Source organism: Cervus canadensis, chromosome 11, assembly GCF_019320065.1.
Source record: "Cervus canadensis isolate Bull #8, Minnesota chromosome 11, ASM1932006v1, whole genome shotgun sequence".
Classification (NCBI taxonomy): domain Eukaryota; kingdom Metazoa; phylum Chordata; class Mammalia; order Artiodactyla; family Cervidae; genus Cervus; species Cervus canadensis.
In genome coordinates, this window is record NC_057396.1 from 31,063,200 (window position 1) to 31,085,620 (window position 22,421).

The window sequence follows — 22,421 nt, forward strand, 5'->3', positions numbered from 1 at the left end:
CAGTACACCTGACATCAAGGACTCTCCAGCACCTGGGGTGCGTGGCTGAATGAATAACAGCATGTGGATCGTGAGAAAGGAAGCTGGTGTTGGTTGGATTTGATTTTGGTTGGATCACATGGTAACGCCGGGATGTCACAGCATATGCCTGTGTGGTGAGTCAGCATCCCCAGCTTGCCCCGTGGCTGCTCACTTTCTTAGTTTGGTCCTTACCTGTTCCTTTCCAGCTCTCATCAGATTTTGACTGGAGGGTCAAGGCCAGGTCCAAACTCTTTAATGAGGCTTGGCTCCCAGCTGCCAGACACAGCCGCCCTCACGGCGTTTTAGCTCTTCTTCTCTGGAGAGACAGGAGACGCAGGGGAAGGGAGCGGAGAGGCAGATGGTTTGAAGCAATGATGTGCTCAGAAGAGACAAAGTATACAGAGAACAGACCCCATGGCTGGTCACGGGCCCTGGCTGCTCTGGTCAGCCTTGCTGCCTTGTTCTGCTTCAGTCTGTGGCCACAGGGCTTTTTTGTTTTTTTCTTTCTCTTGGAAATTATTAACACTTGGAGATGTGTGAGGGTAAAGAATAGTCATAGGCCTCTAGAACAGGAAATAACTTAGGGGGTTGTCTAGACCAACCCCTTCTTTTAAAAAAGAAAAAATATTCATTTGTTTATTTATTTATTTGGCTGCATTGGGTCTTAGCTGTGGCCCATAGGCCTGGTTGCTCCAAGGCATGGAGGGTCTTAGTTCCACTGGGGATGGGACCCATGTCTCCTGCATTGGAAGGTGGATTCTTAACCACTGGACCACCAGGGAAGTCCCTAGACCAGCTGTTTCTTATAACAAATTGGGAACCTGAGTCCTGGAGAAAAGGTAGGATACATTGAAGTTGTGTCCTCTGGGCACCTGTACCTGGTGAAGGTGAGTGCTGTCTCATAAAGTGAGTTTGGGGATTGGGGCTGGTCAGTAATTCCTTCCTCAGCCTGCATTGTCCTCAGTGAGAATCAAGTATACACTGTGTCCCTAACCAGGAGGAGGCCTGTCTTGGGAACAATGGCCAAAAGGGCAGCCCAAGTGCTGCCCTTGGGGAGGGTGGCTGAGCAGACTGGCTGCCGGGGCCGGACGTGTATGGAGAAGTGAATGGAAAAGATGTCCACAGATGGGAGCAACTCACATCATCGGGGAGCCCAGGCAGGGTCTTGCAGCCTTGCAGAGCTGCTTGGACAGACCTGCAGAAGCTAGACTGGATGGAGGTGGCACTTCCAGGGTCCAAGGAAAGGGAGATGGGGGACGGGTTCTCAGCACCCCTGTGAGAGCCCGTCCTGTTACCCTCCAGAAGTTACCCTCCGGAGAGTCTGCAGTGAATCCAAGAGGAGCTGGGTCAGGGGGTGTGACCAGTGAGCCCTTGGGCTTTCTTTCCACTTGGTTCTTCTGTCCCAATTCCACTGACCAGCCAAACTCCTGACAGGCCAGGAGGCAACTGCAGCCTCCCTGGCACACACCAGGGACCCCAAGCTAGGGCAGGACCCCTTGTTGTGACTAGGATCCTTCTGTCACCATCCCCCCACACACCCCCCACACCCCGCCCCAGCCCAGAGCTCCTCCCGTCTCTTCCCTACCGCCCCAGTGCTGTGTAGGCGCCTAACCATGGTGTGAGCTCTATTAGCTGCCAAAGCTGGCTGGTTCTCTCTAGGTTAAAGGAAGAGTGGGCAGTGGGGAGAGGGAGACGGAGGGGCTGGTCATGCGACTTTAGCCTCAGGCCGGCGGCCAGAAGGACTCGAGATGTCCTTAAGTACCACGTGTCAACATCTTAACTGGGGCACCAGCAAACAGGCGTCCCTCTCTAAGACCTTAATCCAGGATTAAGGAGAGGTCAGTTACCGCCACAAAGAGGTGGTTTGGAAGGGGGCTTAGTCTCCCCGGAGTCGGACAGAGGTAGAAACCATAGCATGGTCTTCTGTTTGTCCCAAGTGGCCAGGTCCGTCTCTCTCTCTCTCTCTCTCTCAATTCTAGACTGGTACTGAATTCTTGGTCCTGAAATTTGGCATTTATCTTACACTTCCGGGGACAGTCCTGTGACAGGACTGTGACCTCGCTACTTGCACATTCCTTCATGGTAATTGGTGTGTGTCTTAGGTTGAAAAGAGACCTTGGAAGAAACATAGAGACAGATTTTCCTGCAGGAGGTTTATTGGAAAGTGCTCTTGGGAACAAGCCTGTAAGTGGGTAAGGGACTCGAGATTGGGTAGACGGAGAAGTTCAAGGTTGACGCACCTGGGCCAGCCCCAGGGACAGCTCTGGTTCTGGATGCCCCTTCGGGATCATCCCAAACCGAGGCAAAGGGAAGGTTTCCCTCTCCTGCCAGTGGACCAGCCGTTTGTTTCTGTCTGTTCTCAGGGAGGCTTCCCTGGTGACTCGGTGGTAAAGAATCCGCCTGCCAAGCAGGAGATGAGGGTTCAGTCTCTGGGTCAGGAAGATCCCCTAAAGGAGGGCATGGCAACTCACTCCAGTGTTCTTGCCTAGAAGATTCTATGGACAGAGGAGCCTGATGAGCTACAAGTCATGGGGTTGCAAAGAGTCAGACACGACTGAACAACTGAGCACATTCTTAGGAAGGGGGCCACCCTCTTCCTTAAGCCTTCTCAAGGGCAGGGCCCCTGGAGGAGCTCAGGTGTGGCCCATCGCAGCGCTTCCTGCAGGCAGGCAGCCAGGAAATGAGTGCCTGGGTCTGAAAGGGAAGCCGTGTGCAGATAACCACCGCACTGTAGTGTCATTACACGTGTCTCTAGTCGAGGATGTTGCACTTGGCCTTAAGTCTCTTCTTCCTCATAATCGCCTTCTTATAGAGCAAGTGTATTATTATTTAATCCTCTCCCATGTTAACCCTGGGGTTTGTGGGCAAGTTAAACTTTCATTTGCATAATCAAATAATTAGCTTATCTCTGGGCCTGTGTTTTGAAGGTCTCCAACCCCACTTGCAGCCACCCTCCTGGCAGTTTCTTCCTCGCGGGCCTTCCTGCTTGGGCAGTTCAGCTCACCAGGAAAGAGGACACTTGCCTAAGGATGGTCCCTTCCCTCTTCTGCGAGACCAAGTCCTTCCCCTGAGTTGCAGATCAGATCTGTTGGCCTCCTCACTTTTTCTACTTTCACTTCCCAATGCTTCCTGGGATCCACACAGACTCTTCTTACCAACTGCTTCCCATTGAATCATGATCATAGATTATCTTCATTGGCCTTAATCCCATTTTTTCTCTCCCCAGGAGTCAACTCCAATTCCTTGCCCCCAATCCTTTCCACATGTGAGGTGTAATGTGGGGGTCTGGGCTTTCTTTCTGTCTGGGGCAGGACACAAGGACTGTTCTCTTGTGTAGATTTTTGCCATGACCACCAAGCACCCACTCTAATTCTAAAGATTCTAAAAAGAGAGGGGAAAATGTCTTGGTTTAAAAAAAAGTTTGACTTTTGGAAAATACAGATCACTAGACTATACTTTCAGAAGAATGTCTGTACTACATTAAAAGTGAATTGAGATTAAAATTTTATATACCAATGATTCTTAAACTTTGCTGCACATTCGGATCATAAAAAAAAAATACAGAAACCCAGTTTTAACTCCCCAGACTCGCTGATTTAATTGGTACAGGCTGGGACTGGGCATTGGGATGTGTAAAAACTACAAGGTGTAGTAAAGTTCGGGAGTCACTGGTATAGATCATTCTGTGGATTTATATTTGATCCTGGCTGAAAATCTAGGAGTGATGGTCAGGATCATTTAGAAGAGAAGAAGGTGATACTCAGGAGTCAGTTATTTTATTTGGATAGAGTTACAAGAAAATTGGTGGCACCTTGGTAAAGAATCTGTAGGAGATGGGGGTCCAATCCCTGGGTCGGGAAGATCCCCTTGAAGAAGGAGATAGCAATCTACTTCAGTATTCTTGCCTGGAGAATCCTATTGACAGAGGAGCCTAGCAGGCTACAGTTCATGGGGTTGCAAAGAGCTGGACACCGCTGAGCGACTGAGCACACACCTAGAAAAGTGGTAGTGTCAGCAGGCATGGTGACATGGGCTTTGACTAACATTGTAGAGGGAGCCCCATCCCCAGCAAGTTCTCTCCCCAGTGGGCCAGGGGATGGATCTTTTTGTCCTGCTGAAGTGTGTTTGACTATCAGGAAAGCTTTTATCCTGCTGAAGTCTGTCTGACTGGTGAGCACTGTTTTAGTGGAGGTGTTGGTGTGCCATGTAGGGTGAGTGGTGCTGGATCTATCTGAATCCTCATCCTTCTCTCCCCACCCTTCTGGCCATTTCTTGCTTCAGGTTTTAATTATGTAGACATCACTGCCCCTCATGTGAGAGATGCAGTATTCATGAGAGGTCTTGGGTTACATCTGGGTCACAGGCAATCCATCTACTCATTCAGAACCCCCGACCCAGCTTCCCTGGATTAAAGTCTGGGTTTGAGACCTCAGGGAGGGCAGAGTGGGGACCTGTGAATCATCCGTTCTCCTACATTAATGGTTCATAAAACATGGACAAGCCTTCATTCCAAAAGAGATATCTAATAGGGTCTCCCGGGTATCTGATGACCAGGGTACACCAAGTCTTTTATACTAAGAGGCTGACTTAAAAGACCTTTAATGGTCCCTCCTCATATTTTGAATTCTTCAGAGAATACGTGGACCTCTCCAGCTGACAGTTTAATTTCTTTTTCTCTTCCAAACTTTGTGGAAGACTCTTGTGTTTCTATGTCCCACTTGTGCTTCCTTGACCCCCTTTCTCTCTGACCACAGCTAGCTGATGGCAGCGTGGCCAAGAATGGACGGTGGGGTCAGAAACTCTGGTCTCTGTCTGCTGTGTGATCCAGGGAAATTATTTAATCTCCAAGATACCTCAGTTCCCTCATCTGTAAAGGAGGGTTGATGTGATGTAAATGAGGGAGTACACATTAAATGTATAAAAATGATTTGGCTCCTAGAATGCCTTAGAGCCATGGTCCCCAACATTTTTGACGCCAGGGACTGGTTTCGTGGAAAACCACTTTTCCACGGACAGATGCAGGGGAGGGGGCGTGGGGGGGATGGTTTGAGGATGATTTAAATGCGTTCAAGCTGGTCCGAGGGCCGTGGTGTTTGCAATTAATTGATCACAGCCAGTTACTGATATCTGGGACTTCCCACGTGGCACTAGTGGTAAAGAACACGCCTGCCAATGCAGGAGCCATAAGAGACACCGGTTCAATCCCTGGGTCAGGAAGATCCCCTGGAGGAGGGCACAGCAACCCACTCCGGTATTCCTGCCTGGAGAATCCCATGGACAGAGGAGCCTGGTGGGCTACAGTCCACGGGGTCTCAAAGAGTTGGACACGACTGAAACAATTTATCATATAGCACAGCACATGTCAATTACATTTACTGTGCACTTTGCATGTATTACTGTAAAATATCAGCTCCACATCAGATCATCAGGCATTAGATCCCAGAGGCTGAGGACCCTTGCTCTATAAGCTTTTAGCCATTTTATTATTACTGACAAGGGCAGTGTCTTACTCCTCTGAGCTGCTGTTTGCTCATCCCTAAAGAGCAGTGAGAAGTCAGGAGACTGAAACCACACCAATACGTTGAACAGCGAAAATTTAATATGAAGAATCATTAATGGGTAAATGAGTAGAGCAGACTCTAAAGAATGCAGGAATAACAGAGATAGGGAGCAGGCATGGCCTCTAGGATTGAGGCAGAACACCCAACAAAGGAACAGATTTGTAAGTGTGCCCCAACACAGGAGTAGGATTCAGAGCTCATTGGATGGGTGTGGCTGTCACCCAGCGTAAGACACAGAAAGTTCCTGAGAGACTGCAGGCTGGGGTGCCAGGGAGGCTTACAGGGCGGCTGGCAAAGCGGGTACAGATCCAGCATCACAAGGCAAGGCAAAGAAGGGTGGATTTGGAGCTGAGGAGCAATAAAACGACAACTCGCCTAAGTAGGAAGAATAGAACTTACCTTGTAGGGTTGTGTTGAGGACTAAATGCAATATTGTGATAATAACCATTTATGATTAAATGCAGGGAACTTAAAAGTGCCTTTTCTATGGTAAGGGGTTTATTTATGGAAGTAGCATGGTGTGGCTTGAAAACGTGGATTTTAGAAATATTTGTGTGATCTTGGGTAAGGATGGGTTTCTGTACTCAGTTTCTTCATCTGTTTGATTAAAGTTTCATAAGAAAATATAAAATAAAATATGTGACCAGTGCATGGTTGATTCTCAGTAAACATTATAGATCTTTGTTCCTTTTCCTTCTTTGACTTACCCCACACATTTCAGAATCTCCTAGATGCTTATGCTTTAGAAAAGCACATGTGCTTTGGATGATAAGAGTCAGACTCCCTTTAGCCTATCACTCCCCATAATTAAGGGGCTTCCGGGGGCTGGGGAGCACTAGTGAATCCCATCTGCCAATGCAGGAGCTGCAGGTTCAATCCCTGGGTCGGGAAGATCCCCTGGAGGAGGAAATGGCAACCCATTCCAGTATTCTTGCCTGGAAAATTCCATGGACAGAGGAGCCTGGCAGGCTACAGTCCATAGGATTGCAGAGAGTCAGACATGACTCAGGGGACTGAGCATGCATGCATGGCCCATTATTCAATAAATTCAGATTTAGTTAAAATCTTTGAAGTATTTGCTATGTTAAAAATTCTTTTGTTTTCCTTGGGGGTGGGCATAGGATTCAGAGATAAGACCTTATCTTTATCATCCCTACCTTTCATTCCTATCCGAAACAGCTGTTAAGCACTTGAGGTGAACAAGATACCGTGTAGGCACCGACCTTCTTTTTATAGCATGTGATTGAATGGGACTGGATTGAATGGAACCACTTGGTTCAGTTGGATTTGCAGATATGCCTTAACTTCTTTTTCTTCCCCCGAACCCTCCAGGGTGCTCTCTGGAAAGTGCTTTTGACGCTGCACAGGGCTCTCAGAAACCGCTTTTCCTTTCAAAAATAGAAACTCATGTGAGTTTTCCATATCTCTGAGGGAAAGGTTTAATTCAGAAAAAGATACCTTACTCTTACCTCAATTTCCTAAATTCATTTACAAAAAAGCAGTTTGGGAATTTAGGCAACAAATTGTTCAGCCCTTGCAATGTGGAGATTTGAGTCAGGGGCAGGAATTCCATCTGGGGAAGCCCGGTCAGCTTTGTTCAGGTTACTGACGACTCTCTGAGGTTCAGCTGGCCTCTTTGGAGTTTGTACTGTGACTTCAGGAAGGAGGAGCAGAGCAGTGCAAATCTGTAAACACTATGAGTATGACAAGGCCCCTTCCCGCCTCATGACAAATCAGTGGCTGTCTATTCATACACAATTAATGGTTGAGAATAGGACTCCGCTGAGGGGGCCTAGGTTTCAGAAACATGTTCTAATGTTCATTAACCTTATACTGTTGTTCAGTTGCTAAGTTGTGTCTGACACTTTGTGACCCCATAGACTGCAGGCTCCTCTGTCCACCACTGTCTCCTGGAGTTGCTCAGATTCATGTGCATTGAGTCGGTGATGCTATCTAACCATCTCATTCTCTGTCATCCTCTTCTTTTGTCTTCAGTCTTTCCCAGCATCGGGGTCTTTTCCAATGACTTGGCTCTTTGCATCACTTAGCCAGAGTATTGGAGCTTCAGCATCAGTCCTTCCAATGAGTATTCAGGGTTGATTTCCTTTAAGATTGACTGGTTTGATCTCTTTGCAGTCCAAGGGACTCTCAAGAGTTTTCTCCAAAAACACAGTTAGAAACCATCAGTGCTTCAGCTCTCAGCCTTCTCTACAGTCCAACCCTTACATGACTACTGGAAAAACCACAGCTTTGACTAGACGGACCTTTGTCTGATCTCTGCATCTGCCTTTTTAACCCACTGCTGTTGATCTGAATCATGTAGATACTAACACTATTGGGCTATGTAGAGCTGTTTCAGAAGAAAGGCGAAATCTGTGCATTTCATAGTGGAAGAAGCAAAGTCTCCAGAAAGTATGATTTGTCCAGAGTCACGTAGTAAGTGGAGAAGGTAAGACCAGGGTGTGGGCAGCTTGGCCTCACTAACCCTTTTGCTGTCTATCTTAATGGAGGATGGGACAGTCAGTGCAAAGATATTTACTGATACCTTGTACCCAGTACTCCTACGTGTTGGAGGGACATGAAAGAAGTCGCCTACAAGCTTAGGGATATAAAACCAACAGCATGAACAACAAAAGCTACAATTAAATTCTATATTCTGTACTACAGTTATAAGGTCAGAGATGGAGGACATAACCAGCCTCCTCGTACCTTTATTCTATCATTTTTTTTCAACCATGTACAAGTGGACATACCTATTTTTGGCTTTTGCAGATGAAGAAAATGAGTCTGAGAAGAGGGTAGCTGGGCAACCGAGAGTCACAGAGCCAGAAAGCAGCAAAACACAGCTCTGAATGCAGACTGGACCCCAGAGTCTGAGGTCTTTTTCTGGAGTAACAGAAGGGGAGGCGGGTAGGTGGTCAGCATTTCAGAAGAAGCCAGACTTGACCAGACAAGTGCAGGCAGGTAGAACTGGGGCAGTGCTTGAGGCCCAAGGCATTGCCAGCACTGAAATTTCCTCTAGGTAAATGAGGTGGGGGCCAGACAGTCCAAACCTAGGTGTTTCCTAGATGCTGTGAGGCTGCTGTTCTCTCGACAGGTTGCAGGTAGAAACAATTCCAGAAAGACCTTTCTTGATGAGCTGATAGGGCTTGGCAGTCCCAGAATGAGACTTTTTGCCAACAGATGCCCAAGAAGTATTGAGTCTGGTGAGGACACAGGTGGCATCGATGGATCATAATTATTACTCACCTTCAGCATGTCATCCTGTGCAGCTGCAGCAGGCAGACAAAACTCTGCCCTTTAGGGACACCTGAAGAATGAGAATGCATAAACCAATCCTTTGCTACTCAAAAGTGTGACCCATGGAATCGCAACATGGACATCACCTGGGAGTTTGTTAGAACGGTCGACTCCTGGGCCCTCCCCTAGACTTAGTACATCAAAATCTGTGGCTTAAGAAGATCCTTAAATTTTGAGAAACAATGAGCTGCTGTACCATTGTTTTTGTTGTTTGTTTTGGTCCAGGTTTTGGATCCCTTTGCTCCTCCCTTCAAAAAATACCGGTGGTACTCTGAATTCTGACAGTCATCCTTGGGGTTTTATGGGATTTCAGGTCAGGTGACCTGGATTCCCAGCTCAGCCTTTGTTGCCGTGAGACCTCCCACCTTTCCAGGGCTCAGCATCCTTCTGTTAGCTGTGATCCTAACAAAGCCTATGTAGGTGATTCTTGTGGAAATCAAATGAATTAATGTGAATGAAAGTGCTTTGTAAGTCATAAATGACTTTCACAATATCACAGTCGTTGCTGAATAGAATACCTCTCATCGGAAAGAATATTCACCTGGACTGCTTCAGTACCAGTGCTGCGTTCCGGTGAATGTTGTTCCTTCACTCAGTTGTGTCCAGCTCCTTGTGACCCCACGGACTAGGCCACCAGGCTACTCTGTCCACGGAATTCTCCAGGCAAGAATACTAGAGTGGGTTGCTTCTCTGCGGGATCTTCCCAACCCAGGGATTGAACCCATATCTCCTGCATTGGCAGGCGGATTCTTTACCACTGAGCCACCAGGGAAGCCCCATTCCAGTGAATGGACAGGAGAAAAAAATTTTTTTTCTTGGAGGTGCCACTTAGAGTTTGAGATGACGCTGCTTTGTCCTGGATGTAACTGTTTTACTTGTTAAGGCTCTGACCCACAGGTATCACAGCCTGCTGCCTTGCAAGTCCGGGGTAGGCTTCCCTGAAGAGTCCCTGCCATTTTCTGTGGTCTCCAGTGCCCTGCCTTCCCTTCCTCTGTTCCCAAGGCTCAGGCAATAAGCGCAGCTGTCATCCTTTGAAAGATGCAAGGCTCTATTTTGAGCCAGGCACTTGTGTTTTGATTTAGTATCACCTCCTTGATACAGGTTGACCTAATAGGCAACACCTGGGAAATAATTGGTGGCAGCAAAGGGAGCAGAATCTCTCGGGAGCATCATCCTGTGTTTTGTCAGGTTGGGGGATGGAGAGGAAATAACGGCGCTCGCCGCCCCAGCGGCTCCGTCCTCCAGGGCGGCATGAATAATTGAGAGCGAGCAAGCTGACTGCACCGGAGAGTTGCTTATGTAAAGCGGCAGGCGGCGGCGGGGTGTGCGCGCGCGTGTCTGCGTGCGTGTGTGCGAGTGTGTCCGCGCGCCGGAGGGGTGCGTGGCTGAGTGTGTCTGTGCGCTGTGCGCGTGCGTGCAGGATCCGGGAACAGCTGTCTTGGGAGGGAGTCCGAAGGAGAGAGAGAAAGGGAGTGAGGGCCGGGAGAGAGGGGCTCGGCGGTGGTTCTGGTTCGACTGCAAGACCACGCCAAATACCGGCCGCAGGGGAGGTGTTGGGGGGGGGGGCGGGTAGAAATTGACGGGGAGTCATGCTTACCATTCCAGAGCGGTTGGCAACAGCAGAGAAAGGAAGCTCCCCCAGCTTGTGAGCGCCCTGCCCCCCGCCGTTAGCCCCAGGGCCGTGGGATGGCCATGGAGGTGCGTGCCCTCCGGCGCCCCCAGGGCCCCCGCTCCCCGCCCCCGCCCCCCACTGCCCAGTGCATGAATGAATGAGCTCTGCACTGGCTCCACTACCTTCCCAATGGCTGCCAGGTTAGTGCTCGCCCGTGCGGACGCTTGTGTGTGCGTGTGTGTGTGTCAGTCCATCTTTGTTTCCTCCGCGCATTTTTTTTTTGGAAGGGGGGCGCCTATGCCCAGGGGTCGGATGTGGGCCCCGGGAGCTGGAGCGAGGGCCTGCCTCTCTGGCTGCCGTGCTGATTCCAGCTGGCGCAGGCCGCCGGAACCGCCGAGAACACAAACCTTTCCAGGCACAGTAACTCCGGAGTCCATGTTGTTTGCTTCTGTTCTGTGGCGGGGGGGATCCAAAAGCAGCCGGTGTGACATCATGCTGCAGAGATGCCTCGTTCTTTTTCCTCCCTGGCCCTCTTCTCTCCCCCTTCTCACCTTCCTCAGAGTAGCACTGCCTGAGCTGAGCTGTAGAGCCTGGAGGGGTGGGCCCAGGGCGGCTGGAGGGAGGGGTGGGGTTCAGGCTGATGCAGTCCCCTTGGCCAGAGAGACTTGTTCAAGGTCCTGTAACTTGGAGAAGCGAGGGCAGAGGATTGCATTCTGGGGCGACCCGGCCAGAGCTTCTGGGGGAGGTGTGGACAGGCCATGTGCTTCTCCAGGTCTCCAGGCACCGACTTAACTCTGGGGTGCCCCTGGTGGGGGAGAGGTGACCAGAGCAGTGGTGAGGCTGCCTTCTCACATACAGACAGATCCTGCTTCTCCAATGGGTGGCTCTGGCTAACGGGAGGAGAGGAGGAGAGGGCAAGTTGATAGCTCCAGTCTCAGGGAAATAAAGGGATTTGTTTATTCTTTGGCTTAGCCGGCATTTGGCTCAGAGATTTGCCATGTGTTTTCAGAAAATAGATACCCAGTGGCTGGGCCTTACTCCCCCACACCTCCTTGCATTGTTAGTTATTTGCTTGATTTAGGCAAGTGGAGGGTGGGGGAGGACTTGAAGCTCTGTCTCCTCGGAGACTCAGCCAGGCGCTCAGCCAGGGCTGGGGGGAAGGGATCTTCGCTTCTTTACCTTCTCTGACACTTTGCAGCTAACTGCTTCTGTGGACACCCCCTGGCTCCTCCGCTTCTGTCTCCCAGCTAGCCTGGAGGTGGGCATGCCTTCCTCCTTTGCCTTGGATAACACTCTGTGGGTTGGAGAAGTTTAGGACCTGGGTGGAAGGAGCTGGCCTTGGAGGAAGGGAGGAGAAAGGGGTGTTTCAGGGAGCTGCTGTGGCTGGAGTATGTCAGTGTCGAGGCCGTGGACGGTGGTACCCCTCTGGGAGAGAATGAAGGCGTGGGAGCTTCTGTCATCCTACCTGGGAGAAAAGCTCCTCCTTTTCTTGGCCCTTGCAGCCCCCTTCGTCTGCCTCGGAGTTGTCAAACACAGGTGCCTTGTTGGTGGGACACAGACACAGCCTCCTCCCCAGCTTGACAGAGGAGAGGCAGATGCACCGCACAGATCTTTCAAGGTCACACACTGTTCGGCCAGGGGTTGCCGTTTCTGTAAGACACCGGAGCATAGATACTTCAGGCGTTGTGACCCAGGCCGGCTCCGTTGCGATGACTCAACAGTACTTTGTACAGCAGAGGCAGCCACAGACATAGAAGGACAAACGCACATGGCTGTGTTCCCAATAAAGCTTCATTTATGGACTCTGAAATTTCCATTTCATATAATTTTCACACATCACAAGAGATTCTTTTTTTTTTTCCCCCAACCATTTAAAGATGTTAAAAACCATTTTTAGCTCATGGGTCACAAAAAATGAGTGGTGGGCTGGATTTGGTCCCTGGGTCATGATTTGCTGACCTGTGAATTAGTCCTGATTAGAATGGCCTGATGATCACCCGAGCCCTCGCTGGGAAAGTGTGAAAGACGTGAGCAGCCTTCACCTTGCTCATGTTTGCACACACACACCCCCTTCTATATGGTGGCAGACGAGAGGGCTGAATGAATTCAGTTTTCCTAGTGACCTCAGACGGAACCTCACCGTTTTGCTCTTGGCCAGCCAGGCGAAACCTCAGCTTTTCTGAAAGTCAGGCAGGTAGGGTCCAGGGAGCAAGTGTTTGGACTAAAAGGCGGAAAGCATTGCACTTGAGAGCATTGCTGTGGTTTCATATCCTACCTGGAGATGCTCGTATAAAGGTTCAGAATTAGAGTATAACCTGAGTTGGGCTGAGAGCTGGGTGGATTCTTTATCATCCCACCAGAACTTGAGTTTGTCCAGTAGGGGGAAGGAATGGAGGGCACGGGGAGTGTCTCTTGTAGGGATACAAGCATACTTTGTGCATACATGCACTCTCTGTAGCCCCAAGGCTGTAGCCAGAGATACATAAGAGACTAGTGACTAATTCTAGATTCCTCTGATTCAGAAGATGACTCCAAAAATATATGTTTGCAGTCTCATTTCCAGAGCACATGGAGTGATGGTTCTGCTCTATTCTGAGCTCATCAGAAAACTTCTTTGCTGTTCTACAACCATTTCTGGGCTCCATAGTTAAAGGGGGATTGAGATGAACTGGAATTCATTCAGAGGAGAGTGAACCCCTTGGCTGAGGGGTGGGCTGGAGAGACTAGCAAGTCTGAAGGAGAAAAGGCTGAGGGAGCACAAAAGCCACTTTAAGAGTGCATTTGGAAGAGAAATGTGATTTATTCTACACCTGCCAAGGGGGTAGATATATGGGACCTTTGGTGGGAAGCCACAGGAAACAGATTGAGCCTAAAATAAGAACAGTTGTCCAAAGGCGAAATGAGTTACATCATCAGTTAATTCTCTCCCTGTCACTTGAGGTAGACTCTAAACAAAGATTAGGTGGAGATGTAGGAGAAATGATTTTAAACTTCTAAAAATAGGTTTGAGGCCTTAGATTCATTCCATCCAAAGGAGGGAGAATAGGAACAGAGGTGGTGCTGTAGTTAATGAACCGACCTCGAGTCTGGGAAAGCTGGAATAAAAGAAAATGGTGTTGAGTGCATTATAACAATCACAAAGAACTTCCTGATGGTTGCAGGAGACAATGAGAAGGATCATAGAGGAAAGCCCTGGAATTTTGTACTCTGAATGTATTTTATTTTAAAGAAGGCTACTGATAAGAGCAGACATTCATCTCTCAGTTTCTATGTTCTTTAAAAATTTTTTTAATTGGGATTCCTTGACAGTCCAGTGATCAGGACTCTGCACTTCCACTGCATGGCTCAGGTTTGATCCCTGGTCAAGGAGCCAAGATCTTGCAAGCCACGTGGCTCAGCCAAAAAAAAAAAAATTTTTTTAATTAAAATTTTGTGTGCTTAAAACTTTTTATTGAAGTATAATAGACACACACATATATGCAGAAAATTGCACATATCACAAGCATAGAGCTTGATAAATTTTTGCAAGCTAAACACACCTGTGTAACCAGCACCAGCTCAAGATACATTTTATTTAAGATTTTTTTTTTTTAATGTGGACCCTTTTTAAAGTCTGTTACCACATTGCTTCTGTTGTTTATGTTTTGGTTTTTTTGGGCCATGAGGCCTCTGGGATCTTAGCTCCCTGACCAGGGATCGAACCTGCGCCCCCTGCGTTGGAAGGCGAAGTCCTCATCATTGGACCACCAGGCAAGCCCCAGGATAGAAAGCTATTGTGAGCGTCTGAGAATCCCCTCCCACTCCCCTTCTGAATATATTTATATGAGGGTACAGCCTCTCTGGGTGACATAGATGTCTGCCTGCAAATGAGCAGATTGGCTGAGCCTCCTACAGACCTCTTGGTTCTAAAATTTCTATGATCTTACTTGCTTCAGCCTTTTTAGTTGTGTCTGACTCTTTGCAACCCGATGGACTCCAGCCCGCCGGGCTCCTCTGTCCATGGGATTCTCCAGGCAAGGATACTAGAGTGGGTTGCCATGCCCTTCTCCAGGGGATTGTCCCAAAGCCAGGGATCGAACCTGCATCTCTTGTGTCTCCTGCATTGCAGGCACGTTCTTCACCCGCTGAGCCATTTGAGAAGCCTGACCTGATGATTCTTCTTCAGCTCTGGTTTTGTTTGCTCTCTAGCAGAAAGTGAGTCAGAACTGGGTTTGAATCCATAGGGTCTGGTGGGGTTTAGCCACTTGCTCAGCTCTGACAGCGAGGTGAGGGAGGAGCCGCAGGAGGGAAAGATGTGCCGACGGCTGCTCTGTACCCCTGTGGACCTACACTTTGCACACCCCCTGGACTGCCTACCTCGTTGGGACTTCCTCCTGACAGACAGCCCCGGCCTCTGGTCCCTACCGTGGTGTGGCCCTGACCAGAGGGAAAGCTGGTGATGCTGAATTAACTAGGGGCCTAGACTGCCTGGTGGCTCAGATGGTAAAGAATCTGCCTGCAATGTGGGAGACCCGGGTTCAATCCCTGGGTCGGGAATCCTGAAGAAGGAACTGGCAACCCACTCCAATATTCTGGCCTGGAAAATCCTGTGGACAGAGGAGCCTAGCGGACTACAGTCCACAGGTTTGCAAAGAGTCAGACACGACTAACACACACACACCAGACTGCCTGGATCCTGTTTCTGGATCCTTTGCTGGATTTAGATCTGGGTTCCTCTGTCTCAGAGAACACTCTGCTCTCAGGAGTTCACACTGTGTCCTGTATATGCTTTTTGTCACCCCCACCCCACTTCTCTTTGGGGGGCTAGGCCACATTCACACTCAGTCTTCCCACAGGCTGAAGCTGAAGTGCAGAGAGGAGGGATTTGCTCCCAGATCACGCACAGGAAGGGCTGCCCTGATAGGTAAGTTGGTAAAGAATCCGCCTGCAATGCAGGAGACCCCAGTTCGATTCCTGGGTCAGGAAGATCCGCTGGAGAAAGGATAGGCTACCCACTCCAGTATTCTTGGGCTTCCCTTGTGGCTCAGCTCAGCTGGTAAAGAATCTGCCTGCAATGCAGGGGACCTGAATTCAATCCCTGGGTTGGGAAGATTCCCTGGAGGAGGGAAAGGCTACCCACTCCAGTATTCTGGCCTGGAGAATTCCATGGACTGTATAGTCCATGTTGTCGCAACAAGTCAGACACGACTGAGCGAGCTTCACTTCACACACAGGGAAGGAGCCGAACCAGGACTGACTGGCTTCCTTGACAGGTGACTGGGGGAACTGTTTTGATTGACTCCAGGTAGCTCTTGCTGCAGGGTTAGTTAATTACACGTCTGTCTCTCTCACAGGTGGTGGATTCCTTAGAGGCAAAGCCTGAGTCCCTCATGCCTAGAGCATTATCTGGCTTGGAGTGTGTCTCTTCAGCTGTTAATTGGATGGATGGATGGATGGATGGATGAACAGATGAAGGAACGAATGGATTCTGCACAAGCTCCTTGTAGTTTTAGAAGCAACATTTCTCTTGCAGAGATTGTGGGTGGGGCCCTTGTGGATCAAACTTAGAAAAAGCTAGAAGTTCTGTTCTTTTGAATTCCCTGCCTTGCCCCAGTGGTTTGTGGTACTGAGGCTTCAGAAATATTTTGAGTTGATTGTACTTATATTTGATTGAGATTGATGGTCAAATGTAAATGTATTAAGTTTCTCTTGTGTATTCATTATCGTGTTTAATAATGTGTATTTAATCCTTATGTATCTACAAAGAACCACAACACAGTTGCTGTCCCATGGGGCCCTCAGGGTGAATATGTAAAACACAGTAGGAGACACATACATAATAGGTGTTCAGTAATTACTTGTTTAATGACATCCAGTCAGCAAAGTTAGCTTAATTTCTAAAGACTGTAAAGCTCAGAGATAGCTGGATGGAGAATGATCACCAAGAATCGTGGAGAACTAAGGACCATGGTGCTTAAAACTTTGGAGCTGTTCTAACATGTATGCAGCCACCTAGTGGGTGCTCTCTCCTTGGAAACCTGAAGTGGGGATTGGGTGGCTGTTGTCAGGGCCTCGAAGAGGCAACTCCTGCATCCAGTGGGAGGTGGGATTGCATGACCACTAAGGCCGCTTTCAGACTGCAGACTGTCATTATAGATCAATTCAGCCAGCACTGCCTGCAAACCCGCAGGACTGTCTCCCAGACTTTAGGTTTGTCCTGCTGTGAATAGCCTCAGAAGGGAAATTGTCCATCATCAGTAAGTGCCTGTGTTTCATTGCAGCATCTTCTGCTTCATGTTAAACCTTTATCCTCCTAGCCCTGTGGAAGTGGGGGCTAGCTGAAGATGTGAATAGCGGCAGTTTCTGTTTTTACTCCTTGTCTTTGCTTCGTGGACAGGACAGAATTGTAGAAACAGGATGTAATTCCTTAGCTGGAAATTCACTCCCTACTTCTAACCCCCTTTTCCCCTCTGTAAACAGATTATAGGGACCCCTTTACTTTGGCGATGTGCTGCCTTTTTTTTCTTTTAAGCTTCTGTCCCCCATCCTAGTAAGCTAGGTTGTGATCATCCAACAGGCAAGGAACACAGATACACAGAAAGATAAAGAGACTTTTCTCAAGGGTACACGAAACAGCACAGAATTTAAACTCAGACATGTACACTTATGTCTAGACAAAGTGACCAGGCCAGCAAAGTCTGGAAGTGATGTCACATTTTAGTTTTCATGGATCCAGAAATCAGAATAAGAACCAATGGGCTGGTGTTCTCAGAAGGCAGATCTGGGGCAAGCTTGAGAAAGAAATCTCTTAACGGAGTAGCTGAACAGTGGTTGTTGAATGAGCTCATTCCTTTATTCGTGCATTACATATCTGTGATCCCATTGAGCTAGAGGCACTGGGGAACCACACAATAGACAAGGCCCCGGCCGCCATGGGGTGTTCAGTCCAGTGTAAGCATCTGAACGACAACAACAAATAAGACAACTTCCACTCTTGATAAGTGCCATGGACTGGGGAAATGGAATGATGGGAGGATGACCGCCTGGCGACAGGGAGGGCACAGTAGATGCAGTGGTTTTCAAGACAGGCTACTCTAGGGAGGGGACATTTGCATTTTGACTTAAACACTGAAAAGGAATCAAAGTTCAGAACTGTAAGGTGAGAGTTCTGGGGCAGGGATGAACTTGGTGTGTTTGAGGAACAGAAAGGTCCAAGGAGGCCAGAAGAGAGGGAAGGAGAAAGTGGTACAAGAGAAGTTGAGGGAGTAGATAGATCCCTGAGTGTGGATCCCAGGAGTGGATTGCTGGCCATCAAGTCCATCCCTCCAGAAGGTGAGGAAAAGGGCACAGAATGAATTTGGTGAATCCTCTGCACCCTTTGGGCAAAACAATTCATGTCCACTGTTTCTGTAGCGTCATCAGTTTTCAAAGGTTATCATCATTTGTTCCTCTGAAACGTCTGTAGAGTAGCTGGAGCTCTGGCTTGTCCCTCAGCTCTGGCAGGACTCAAATGAACTTACTTTGTTTTTGTAGGAAGGGGGAAAGTGGGTCAGGCTGTTTTGGCATTTCAGGCATGGAGTCCTGGTTCTATTGCAGGCCCTGGTCTCCATGGAAATGAAAAATAGTGTTTGTCATGCCTGTTCCTGGATTGAATTCCAAACTCTGGGCTGAACAGAAGCTTCAGGAAAGCCAGGGAGTGGGGGAGTGGGGTGGATGGAGCCTGTGGCCACTGTGATGAGAAATCTGTCCTCCTTGGCTTGTGTTGGAAAAAGCAGGCAACCTTTGCCCAGTCTCTGGCCCTTTCTTCACCCATCACCTCTCTGGACCAGAAACACCAGTAAAAGGGTAACTGATACCCTTCTGCCTTTCTCCTTGGCCAAAGACTTTCCATGGACCTTGCCTTTTCGTTAATTGGTCAGTTAATAAATTCATCAACAACTGAAGTCACTGTTAAGATCTTCTCCACAAGTAATTTCTTCCAGACTTAAGTTAACTCCCTAATGAGAATGTATCTAGTATGTACCTGCTGTGCATGCTCAGTCGTGTCCTACTCTTTGCAACCCCATAGGCTGTAGCCCACCAGGCTCCTCTGTCCTTGGGACTTCCCAGCAAGAATACTGAAGTGGGTTGCCATTTCCTCCTCCAGGGGACCTTCCTGATCCAGGGATCAAACCCAAGTCTCCTGCATGTGCAGGTGGATTCTTTACCATGCATCACCTGGGAGGCCCCCATCTAGTATGTACCTGCTACAGTTGCTTCAGTCGTGTCCGACTCTGTGTGGCCCCATAGACGGCAGCCCACCAGGCTCTGCCGTCCCTGGGATTCTCCAGGCAAGAACACTGGAGTGGGTTGCCATTTCCTTCTCCAATGCATGAAAGTGAAAACTGAAAGTAAAGTTGCTCAGTCATGTCCGATTCTGTGCGACCCGATAGATGGCAGCCCACCAGGCTCCTCCGTCCATGGGATTTTCCAGGCAAGAGTACTGGAGTGGGGTGCCATTGCCTTCTCCAAGTGTGTACCTAGAAGGCATTAAATTAGACAGCTGGCTGCAGATGTTTTGGATGGGCTCTGCTATCTTTCATTCCTTTTGTAAGATTAAAAAAAAAACACTTTCCATAGGTACTTGAACAAGATAGGGATGGAAGTATGAGTCAGTGGAAATTGTTGGCCATAAAAAGCGCCCTGAATTATCTACACAGTAGCTACAGAGATGGGGACCAGTGAGGGACAGTGCAGAGAGGGGGTGGGGGCTGGGCCACGTGGACCCTTTGAGCCAATATTGGGGTAACCACTGGCCAGATAGTGAGTCTGGAGAATTGTCGAGCTTCCGTTTGTAAAGTGTCCTTGCCCTTGGTCTGATCTGGCAACAAGCTAGTTCTGCGTTCTTGGTTCCAAATTTCAAATAGAACCTGTCCTTGAACACTGTGTCTATTTCACCCAAAGGCCCAACTTGGAAAGCCCCCAGGACATTTCAGCAAGTTACTAGAACAGAAAAGAGGGAACGAGCTGTTCATCTCTGTCAGAATCTTGGTCTTCCGGCAGTGGTGGGAGACCCATTCTGTGTCATGCTCTGAAGCTGCATTGTATGAACTGTGATAGGAAGGAAGAGCATTATCCTTAACCTTGCTGAAATGTAGCGTGATGCTACAGTCCGGCCAAAGTGTGGTGTGCTGGAACCAGGCTGAGAGAGACCTGCTTTAGTGTAAGTTGAGAAGAGAGCCTCTGTGCCATAGACAATGCATGCTGTATATGCTGAGTCGCTTCCGTTGTGGTCCCACTCTGTGACCCGTGGACTGTAGCCCACCAGGCTCCTTCTGTGCATAGGATTCTCAAGGCAAGAATAAAACAGACCAGCAAAAAGTGCCAACAGCAACAGAAGGGCGTCTCTTTGGAGGCTGTCTGGCCCCTCTCTTCAACCAGGTAATCACAGTGTGACACTCAAGGCACCGTTGGCTTTTTCTCCCTTAAAGAAGGAATTGGACCCAGTGGCAAAGCTGCTGCCAGGTCTAGGTTCTAAGTGCCAGGCTCTCAAAGAGTGAGCTCTGTACACGGTCACCAGGCGGTCCTCTTAGGGGAACTGTACATTTTCTGTCCTTTCAAAACCCCACTGCATGTGCTATCCTAAAAATCATGGGCAGGGGGGAATGCCACGGAGACTTCCCCTACTGAGCACCCCATCCAGCTTCCTGTTAACCCCTTGGTGGACAGGCACATCATCTCTCTGGACCTGTGCTTCATCCATAACAGAGAGAGGACTGGATCAAATGAGCCCTTCTGACTCTTTCTCTGGAACAGTCATCCCTGAGACTGTGGTTTTGTTTTCATGGGTAAAGGAGGCCAAGACCAGGAGCTCCAGGACATCGTAACAAGAACTGAGCAGGCCTGGGAAGTTGTTTTTTTTTTCCTAAATGACTTGGTATTTTGCTCTCCAGGGAGGAGAGCCCAAGGGGAGCTTGGAGCCCAATTAGGATTTGTGATTTGGGCCATTTTTCTTCCTCCACAAAGTTCTGATTGGGTCTGCCCTTCCCATCTTCCGCGCTGTGTGCATATATGGGTACAGGGCCACTAAGTGACAAGCAGGAACACAGAGAAGAATCGAAAATCAACCATCTTCAGGGAATTCTCGTGAACTCTGAATTTGGATCCAGTTTAGGTGGACAGATCTAATGGAGGCATTTGCAGGTAGCATGAAAATCTCGTGCAAATGTTATGCAAGTACACCTGTGGGCCTTCCTGTCTCAGACACTCTAACATGTGCTATAGGAAAATTCAAAGTGGAGCTGGCTAATTTGCATGGATATTTGCAGTGCTATTATAAAGAAGTGAGGAGGATTACTGATGAGACTTCCGAATTGTCGTGGGGATGGGAGGTGCGTGGCTGGTTAACAGAATAGTCAGCCGTTGGGAATTAGGGACAACTGGATATCAGAATCAGCTTTAACTCGATCCTGAAGGCAGGGAGGGATGAGGTGCTTGTAGTATGGCTGTGGGCGGGGGATCTCATGATTAATTATCAAGCTCCTGCACCAAAAGGTGTGTTGTGTCATGTTATTGGTTAGTCGCTACGTTGTGTCTGACGCTTTGTGACTCCATGGACTGTAGCCCACCAGGCTTCTCCGTCCATGGAATTTCCCAGGCAAGAATACTGGAAGGCATTGCCATTTCCTTTTCTAGGGGATCTTCCGAACCCAGGGACCATACCTGTGTCTCCTGTATTGGCAGGCAGATTCTTTACCGCTGAGCCACTGGGGAGGTCCATAGTTTTGAGAACCACACCTTCGTGCCCACTCCCCGGCAACCCTGGGGTCTTCTCCACTGGTAGTTCCTCCGACAAGCTCAACTGATTTTCTGTTCCAGCGAGTCTACCCACCCTGTAGACAATGAACAGCTAATATACTAAAGAGAGTTATAAGCAGATTTAGCCCTTGATACTTACATGATTAGTCCTTGGGAACACTGGTTCCCAAATTTTGGAGCACGTCAGAATGAGCTATGGTGCTTATTTCCAATGCAGATTCACAAGATGGTTTCTTGGAAACTGTCACTTATTGATGGGGTGCGGTTGGGATTTTGCACTTCAAGGAAACATCCCAGTTGGATTTGGTCCCCACTCTAGGAAGATCCCTTGGAGAAGGGAAAGGCTACCCACTCCAGTATTCTGGCCTGGAAAATTCCATAGACTGTATAGTCCATGGGGTCACAAAGAATCTGGCATGACTGAGCAAATTTCACTGGGAAGTAATAGGGCTTCCATAGTGGCTCAGACGGTAAAGAATCTGCCTGCAATGTAGAAGACCTGGGTTCAATCCCTGGGTCAGGAAGATCCCCTGCAGAAGGGAATGGCTACCTACTCCAGTATTTTTGCCTGAAGAATCCCATGGACAGGGGAGCCTGGAGGGCTGCACTCCATGGGGTCGCAAAGAGTCAGACACGATTGAGCAATTAACACTTTGATGGGAAGTAATGTTTGGGATCATTCAAAGCATGTTCATAGACCACTCTGAGGGAAAGGGGCAAGAATAATTTATTCCAGTTTTTACAGAGAGGATCAAAAACCTTCTTGATACTATCAGCTCAGAAATATTTATTGAGTCTTCATTACATATCAGGCACTGCACTAAAGATCTGTATCACTTGGGTTATTTCATTTAACACAGCAGTCCTCTGAGATGGGTATCCATGGTTTTCATTTGTCCCATGAGGAGAGTAAGGCTTAGGGGCCAGGTTTGTATAGCAAGTTGTAGAGCTGGGCATCAATCCTGAGCCTGCTGACTCCACACACTGGCATTAATCCCGACCCTGCAGGGCCCAGGCAGGCCTTCAGCAAACTGTTTCAGTTGAAACTGGCTTTCTAAATTTCTAATCCAACGCTGTGTTAGGCTAGGGTGCCCTGGAATGTGTCGGGCAGTCTTTTAAAAAATTGCCTATACGGCACATTGTTAACTATG

At 48.6% G+C, this 22,421-nt stretch overlaps 1 protein-coding gene across 11 annotated transcripts in view; it reads left to right on the forward strand.

Moving 5' to 3' along the window:
- GRAMD1B (GRAM domain containing 1B) overlaps positions 1–22,421 on the forward strand; it is a 260,267-nt gene that overhangs the window by 181,357 nt on the left and 56,489 nt on the right. The window contains exons 5-7 of one of the 11 annotated variants that reach the window (XM_043481183.1): positions 14,603–14,688; positions 15,330–15,397; positions 15,828–18,823. The exons of 7 other annotated variants lie outside the window; for them this stretch is intronic. In XM_043481183.1, the coding sequence (XP_043337118.1) occupies positions 14,603–14,688; positions 15,330–15,397; positions 15,828–15,856 (183 nt within the window). In that variant the 3' untranslated portion in view covers positions 15,857–18,823. Of the gene's footprint in view, positions 1–10,328; positions 10,695–14,602; positions 14,689–15,329; positions 15,398–15,827; positions 18,824–22,421 lie in introns of those variants that run through there. 3 more of the 11 variants (XM_043481184.1, XM_043481175.1, XM_043481180.1) reach the window with 3 other exon arrangements.